General features: G+C 40.7%; 1 protein-coding gene across 1 annotated transcript in view; it reads right to left on the bottom strand.

Moving 5' to 3' along the window:
- KCNQ3 (potassium voltage-gated channel subfamily Q member 3) overlaps positions 1-8,472 on the bottom strand; it is a 154,020-nt gene that overhangs the window by 3,047 nt on the left and 142,501 nt on the right. The window contains exons 11-13 of the mRNA XM_018569977.1: positions 7,187-7,283; positions 5,155-5,286; positions 3,329-3,442 (exon numbers count right to left, since the gene is read on the bottom strand). Of these exons, the coding sequence (XP_018425479.1) occupies positions 3,329-3,442; positions 5,155-5,286; positions 7,187-7,283 (343 nt within the window). The remainder of the gene's footprint in view (positions 1-3,328; positions 3,443-5,154; positions 5,287-7,186; positions 7,284-8,472) is intronic.

The raw sequence follows: 8,472 nt of genomic DNA, 5'->3' as shown, positions 1-8,472 counted from the left end.
TTTTTTTTTTTTTTAACTCTTGGGGGGGGGGGACCTTTGCTTTGGGGAAATTTTAGGGGTCTAAACAGCCCCCTAAAATATTTCCCTTTTAAAATAGTAAAAGAAATTGAGGACACAAAGTCCTCAATCTCTTTTTCTATAGCCCCAGTTATAAATTAATGGAAAGTACAGAGGCTTCCCATTTGTTCAGAAAATATTTATTATCATCCAGTTATGAATAGGGAGAAGCCACTGTACTGAGTGCTACTACCCATTCAGAAATTCATGAATGAACAGGAAGTGATGTAAAGCATTTCCTGTTCATTCATAACTGGGGACACATAGTACTATGTGTCCTCAGTTATTTACAGGATACAGTCCGTGTATCCATCGCACTCAGAGCCGTTGCTCCAAAAATAGAGGGTGGGTGCAGCAGGTGTCAGCAGCTGGCTTCCGACAAAATATCAGTAAAGGATGGAGACTGGCACTCCAAAGCAAGCATAGTACGTGCTTGCTTTGGAGTGCCGTGGAGCAAGCACAGTACGTGTTTAATTATGTACTAGTTGCAAATAGAACACTCTATACAACGTTTCAGGGTCTCACAGGATCCCCTTCATCAGGCAAACAAGTGATCAATGCAAGTGAAACACAGGAATCTATATACACACCAACAGTGATTGTGAACCAATCCAAAAGTCTCACTGACATCACATTCCCTCCAAAAACATACAAAATACAGTAATCATGCACATTGCCCATGGGGCTTCGTGTGTCACACTGGGAGGATCACCAAGCACAAGCACTTTATATTTTTTTGATTTGAAGAACGACTTATGTACTTTGGTTGTTTTTTCACATTTATCACTGACAGAATTTATTGTTTTTTTCATCCACATTTATTTAGTCACATTTATTTTTGGATGGTTGATATCCAGTTATCAATTATGTAATTTAGTTACATGTATGTATGTCTGGTTAATAGAAAGCCTGTAGTGAAATACGTTGAAGGCTGGACCCACTGCATAATCTATGAGAAACATTATATAAATGCAATATAGATATTGTTTAAAGCCAAGTAATTTTAAAATAGATGAGACTGTATATGATGTGCATGTGTGATCCGGGGGGGCGCTATGTTTTGGGATAAGAACCTGATTTCTGGGGTATGTTTTTTACATTGGTTTTATGTACACCTCTATTAATCATGTAACTTTTTAAAAAATATGAAATAATAAATTATTGGTTTTCATGAATTGATTAAGAATATTATGTATTTGATTACAACCCGTATATCCAGATGTGACACCTTAAAAGCCCCATGGGTTTTCTTTTGTTTGGTATTCATTTATTAGTGGTGTGGTGTCCTAATTTTCTTTGGTGGTTCAACTAATTCTGTACACATAACACTGAGGTGTACTGATCCTCTGCCGCTCGGCCACGCACACAGGGGCAGCACAGCCCGCAGCTTTTCCTCTGGGTCCCCGCTGCTCTCCCAGGGTGCAGCGGGGATCCGAGGAGAAGTGAAGCACTATAGACGGTGTGGTGGGGGGGGGAGGAGGGAGCCGCTGTCACAGCAGCATGGCTGAGCTGTGAGGAGAGAGAGCCCCCAGCTGTCAGATCCTGGCTGAGCACCTCTCTCTCTCTCTCCTCACCGCTCGGCCATGCTGCTGTTACAGCGGCTCCCTCCTTCGCCCCCCCCTCGCCGGCTGAAGTGCTTCACTTCTCCTCGGATCCCCACTGCATACAGATTTGATTTCTCTTATACACAATTAGTTTCTCCAAATAATAGTATGTATTGCTGATTTTCCTTGGCTATGTAGGCTGGATTAGTATTGTGACCCTTCTAATGCTCTGAATAGATACAAGCTGGCACTCTGAATGTACATAGTGCTCTGAATGGTGGGTCTAGTACTGTGAATGTAACTGAATACATGTTGCTCCAGATCATCTACTCTCATACCATGAAAGTTCCAGTGTTCTGATTGAATGGCTCGTCTCTCATACATTGGCCAATGACTAAAAGCTAATGTTGTGAATACCGCTGAGCCCCAATTTTATAAAATGCTCAACTATAACTTACTTGTAAAAATGAATCAAGGCAACTGGACTTGCTGTATTTTTCTTGAAGACGTTTCGCTAGTCACAATTCAGAATTGAGAAAGCTGTCCGGATGACCAGCAACATTAAGAAGAATACAGCAAGTCCAGTTGCCTTGATTTTTTTTTTTTACAGATATACCATGACCAGGATGAACGAGAACCTTCACAGGCTCAACCTTAACCTCCTAATAAACTACAGGTATGTTCTAATCCTGCCTCTGAGAGCCTGAGCAAACTGGACACAATATGTGAAAGCAAAACGTTTCTTCAACCACAAAAAAAAATAAAAAATTACGTAAAGATGTTCAAATTGACTATATGTGTGTGTCGTTATAGGAAGAGCAAACAATGCTATATGTTATAATCTGCAAAGTTATTCCACACAGTGACTTGCATTTTATAGCTCATTCATAAAATGAAGGTTACAGGGACTCTGGCTTCAGAGCGCTAAGCACATTTGGAACTTTATAAATGTGCCCTCTCTTTTTAAATCAGCAGTATGGCTGTGGTGTGGCCTGCTAATTAAATGGACCCTTAGACTTATTAGCATTGAGGTACATAGAAAGGCAACCTATAGCAAGACTTCAGTTTAATTTATCATGATGCCACTAATGGACCGGTACTTGAACTTTTCCCTTATATTACATCCCTCTTCTGGCCACCTCTGGACATTTTTGGCAAAATTCAACAATAAAAATGTGAGGGGAAGCGTGTGCAGGTCAGTCAGGTCGGTCCAAAATTCAGGGAACTATCTCTTTTCTCTTGTTTGCAGGTGTGTATGGCTGAAAAGGCCATACACAATGGCCTCCGATAGAGCATTCCTTGTACAATAGGTTATCATTCTGGTGTGCTTAATACAGCATGATGTCTATATACAGCCCTACATGCATGCTCAAGTCACCATATACACTGAGCCTGGTTTGCTGTACTCGCCTCTGCTGCAGAAGACTGTTCTATCTCTCCTTATTTAAATCACTATAGACTAAATTCACAAAGCTAACACACCGGGTTAAGGATCCTTATAAGGATACTTATAAAGTCCAATCAGATTTGAAAATTACATTCACATTACTACAATAAAGATCCCTTTCCTTGTGTTAGAGTTTTGTAGAAACTGTTTCTAAGAAAAACCATGTAGAGATCAATGCTGCATTTCGGAACAAGGAAATAATATTTTCTAGAACTGCTTCTGGTCATTCTAACATAAAATTAACTGAATGACATTAATGGCTTTCATAGGATCATATTACCTTGGAGACTGTTGGGTTGGATAGCCGTATCCTCCGCCAAGTCCACCCGTTCCTTTCTGGGGCTTCTTATGTTTAGGGGTAGAAAGAGGACCTGGACTAAAAACCATATCTATTCTGGAGAAGAAGAAATGAAACAGGAATTTTTCTACGTATTCTGAAATGTTAGCTGTAGAACAAGTCAATGAAATGAATTAAAGGCACAGCCTAAACTCAAGTAATATTTAGTAATAGGAATTACTAGAATGGCAAGATACAGCCCCTGGCTAGAATTTGTAGTCCAACAGTACGATCTCTTGACTCTGTTCCCATCAACCTGCAAGTTCTGGTGGTTTTCCCACCCAGTTTCATGTGTGCTGCATGCACATCAGTTGACAGGGATCATGATGATAGGAGGAGAGCACAGAGCCTATAGAGAGACTGAGAGGCCCATTTAAAACACAGAACTGATACCGCTATCGACTCAAAACCACAGTAACACTCCACATCGTGGCCTGCACCCATTCACAAAGTGCAGGCTGTGGTGTAGAGCCTGCAGTGGCCTACGGAATGCTCTCTACTTAACGGGGACTAGAGGAGAGGCCAGTCACATAATTTTGAATAGTCTTGTGACAAGGCTAGGTTCTCCTCCTATCTTCTCCCCCCCCCTATAAAGTGCATGTCAAGGAAAAATAGAAAAACCATATTGAGTACATCTCTGTAATACATGCACAGTTCCCCAAGATTTGTGCCTTGAAAGACCCCGCAAGTACAGTACAAATAACTGTTGATCTGGCAGAAATTTGGCATGATCCAACCTTACTGTCTGAGCCAACAACACAGTCTTTTTCAGCTTGCAAATCTTAAGCATGTAGTGTCAGCCCTGCTTACTTAATTTCTGATGAGTTACAAAGAACAGAGACATCTCCTCCTCTCCACAAACCCGCCATAAGCATAGGAAGTTATCAACTCACAAGATTTCTAGCAGAATCAACAGGTATTCTTTTTTCAATCATCAAACAGACATAACCAATTGCTTTCAATAGTGTATTTGGCAGACCAAAAGGAAGCAAATAAGGAATTAATTGTCAAAGTTTACATATATTTTAATTAATTTCAGAGGCCGTCCACCAGATTTGGAGTCTCAAAGCAACTGGAACCCAATGCACATTTTTGTGCATGAAGCATGTTTGTGCTTTATAAATGTGTAGTACATTATTTTTTTTAACCTTTTTTAAGCACGGGTATGGCTGCATTTAGTCTATACCCTTGGTTCTCAACTGGTGGGTCGTGACCCAAAAGTGGGTCGCGAACCAAGTGTTCGGTGGGTCGCCGCCTGCCTTACACTTTTCTAGGTGGGATGCTCCTCTGTCTTGCCCTAGCACAGCGCTGTCAGTTCTTGCGCCAAGCAGCCATTCAAAATATGCTACCCAGCAGTGTGTGTCAGCTTTAGGTGGGGTAGGCTGGGGCTATGGCCGCAGCCATTCATTTGAATGGTGCCCCAAATGCAGCTCCCACCCACAGTCCGTACGCCAGCACTAGAACACGTAGTGTGACTTGGATTGTGACCTAATGGCCAAGGACAAATGTGGGTCCTGAGGTTACACAGGTTGAGAACCACTGGTCTATATTACACCTTTATACATGGATTCCTGAGACTCAAAACAGTACAAGCAAATACAATTTGTATACTTTGTTGCCATACATAATTGTCAAAAGGACAGAATCCCCACAACAGCAGCTGACGGAGATTAAGAATTTCTGACACGTTAAGCCACAATATATCAAAATAATGGAATTTCATGAGAACACAAACCAGCGCTTATCTATTCTAAAAATATTGGGTTTACCTTGACTGGAGGTATTTAATCCTAGAGAGCATATCCAGATGTCCGGCAGAATATTGCTCTATCACATCTTTCACATCATAAGGCCGCAAAGTCTGCTTAAATTTCTTCTTATGAAGCAGAAATTGCATTATTCTGTGTAGAAAATAATGGGTCTAACACAGTTTTATGACATCAGCATAATAAAATACATCCAGTCCAACATCATCATAACAGCCAGGAACATTGTTAAAGCGAACTTGCCATTCACTTTAACCTTTGAAAAGTAGAAGTCCTGCTTCAGAGTAGGTAGCATAAGTTGTCCTACAAGCTGTAGGACCGCATTTTATCCAGAAAATCTGTTTGTAGGAGTTCTGGGCACCACTTTGATCATAGTTAAACTTTGTTACCAACTTTGTATACCCTTAATTTAAGGCTAGGCCCTTCCTCTTGATTTACTCCCCACCTACCTGCTCTTACCCTGTCTAATAAAAGCCCCTTTTTTACCTACTGATAATGAAATGACGGAAGGGCAGAACATTTCTCGATGGAGGCCTAGCTCTGAACCAAGAGCAAAGAGGTACATAGCTAAGGCTTTTACTGCAAGAATAGTCATTGGCGTCCACATTACTTTAAATAGGACTGAACTGAAAAGGGGTGATTTGCTACCATAAAGGGAGCATCTAAGAATGTACACTATGCCAAGGTAATAATTGAAAAACTTTACTTTTTGTGTTGCATTATTCCTGAAAAATAGCAGTGCACTTCCCCTGCCTAGACCCTCCTGTGCCTTGAGCCTCATAGCTGCACATCTGCAGTGTGAGATCATCTCACTGCTGTCCCTGATGGACAAGAGATTTAAGATTTTGGGATGTTACTACTTTGCTGCTCACTGTTCTCCTGTCTGGAGAGGAAGCTGTACCTGAGAACCTGCAGTGCAAGGATCTCCCTGCTACTGCTTCATTCATTCTGTGTATCTGTTCTCCATCCACCATTTAGATCTCCAGTGATTGAGGGGCTGCTCTGACAAAAGACAGCAGAGCCCTGCCCCTACTAAGATGGCCACCTCCACACAGAGACACAGTGCAGAACAAGCCATGGTAAGTTGGTAATCGGGAAAAGATTGTCTGCAGGGAGACCACAGGCAATACGGCTGATGAGTCCTTTGCCCTCTGCTTGTTCTTTTGGGGTGCAGGTTCCAAAGTTCAGTTCCTCTTTGAAGTACAACGTGGGTTATGTCAAAAATATTATATAAATAATTTTTATTTAATTTTAAACAATTTAACTTTTATTTCACCATGGCAATGGACTATATTTTATAGTCCAGATTCCCAGATTTTTAAACCTCCATTCCTGTATTTGGTTTATCTAGGTGACTATGTTAATGAAAAGAGTTTCCTACAGTTCTGATGAGATATGTAAAGCATGTGTTTAGGTACACTTGCACACTTACATGGCCATCATCTCCAGCCCTGCCTATGTCCACCTTTACCTTCTTCTCACAGTAGCCATTTTTACTAAGGGCAGATTAATCTATCTCCCTTTACTTCCTGGATCTGGCACATGTGACTAGGACATGTGACCATGCACATCATCTCAGGGGAGGAAAATACCTTTCACTGAGATTTTGTGAGATTACATATGAGATTTCCCAGCAAGGCTCTGCTGATGTAACCTTCCCAGGATGCAATGCTTGGGCACATTACATCACTTTTGTCAAAGAGAACCAGGAAGTCGAAAACAAGAAATTGTAAGTAAAATGAAAATATGTTTGTTTAGCTAATGAATGTAAGATGTTTTCATATCAGTATACAGAGCTGTATGCTGAGGTGATTTTTAGCCAAAGGGGGTACAGGTCTGCTTTAACAGACATTACCTTTGTACATGACTTCAATGATTTCATAGACACGGATTTAATAAGTGTACCATGGACATAGCTCAGGATTCATATCACATAATGGGTTAGATGTGGGAGTGGATGTTTCCATTTCGCCTAGGATAGCTCCCCAAATGTGATGCTTCCTATTTACGGTCACAACACAGGACAAACATTTACCTAGAAGCATGGATGACCACTTTTATAGTAGGGATTAAATCCTCCACCAGAAATTCATTACTGTAGCCACCATCTGCCATGTCCCCTGTTCCGGCATCTACAGAGAAAGTAAGATAATTAGCTAGACATAGTTTCAGAAATAAGACTACAATGCAGTCTCGCCACTTCCTGCCTGATGAAAGCACTTTTTTAATTTTTTTTATAGTTCCTTCTCACCATAACCTTCTGAGTTATACTTAACAAGCCATATCATGTAGAAGTCATGGTTTCCATACACTGTACTAAGGATGGCCAACAAGCCTGAAACCACTTTTTGCCATTTAAGATACATTTTGGAACAAGATTAGGCTGTGCCTATGCTAGACACCTGTGGATTTGTATAATTAGCCATTGGCACTTTACCCACTATCCTAAAATGAGGACCAATCCCCTTATTTTTGGCATATTAGAGCCAATGAGACGTGTATGCCTTCTGTTCTAAGAGGCTTTTCTGTGCTATCTTTTATAGCAAAATAAAAATTCCTGTTTACAAGCAGTCACAAAGGCCATCAAAATGTAGCTTGTTCACATACAGAATGTGACCACATTTTCAAAGCCTGCTTTAATGTCTCTTCAAGTTAATAATCCTGCTTCACAACAAGTCTGTTGCCAACCACCTAAAAGTTTATGGGCAGTCTACAAAAAATAATTGCTAAATAATGCCATCAGTAAAAGCTAAACTCCAGGCCGATATAAAAAATTACACTTTCTTTATTGGTCATTAAGAGACACAGACGCAGGAGTAAATAAGAGACAACTGGGTTGTACTGCTGCCTTCAGGAGGAACAAGAAAGCCATTGGCCAACCAGGTATAACCTCCCACTGCCATTATGCTTCAATCTTTTCCTTAGTGTCCTACCATAATTGATGCTCTTTCTCCCCAGAAATAGCATTTCACCATTTTTCTAGACATTTTTAACTTTTATCAAGAAAATGTTATCCCATGGATACTCCATGGATGGTCTGGATCAACATTTGGCCTATCAAGGTACAAATTTCAGCTTTTGTGAATCCTTTCCAAAAAAATACTTGCCTTTCATGGGCTTTCAACCTGGTTCTGCTAGTCCTTCAAGAACTGCCCTTTGAACCTATTAAAGTTATTCCTCTGTCAGCTCTCATGACAAGGTGGCCTTGCTCATTGCCACCAAGGCTAATTTCAGATTTACTGGCCTTGGCTTGTAAACAACCTTTTTCTTTTCTGCACTAAGGCAAGAATGTATTGAGGCTTAGAGCCTCCTTTCTCTATG

Source organism: Nanorana parkeri, unplaced genomic scaffold (assembly GCF_000935625.1).
Source record: "Nanorana parkeri isolate BGI_ZX_2015 unplaced genomic scaffold, ASM93562v1 scaffold1437, whole genome shotgun sequence".
In the NCBI taxonomy this organism is placed as follows: Eukaryota; Metazoa; Chordata; class Amphibia; order Anura; family Dicroglossidae; genus Nanorana; species Nanorana parkeri.
The sequence above is the reverse complement of the archived record's forward strand: the minus strand, read 5'-3'. Positions and strand labels throughout refer to the sequence as shown.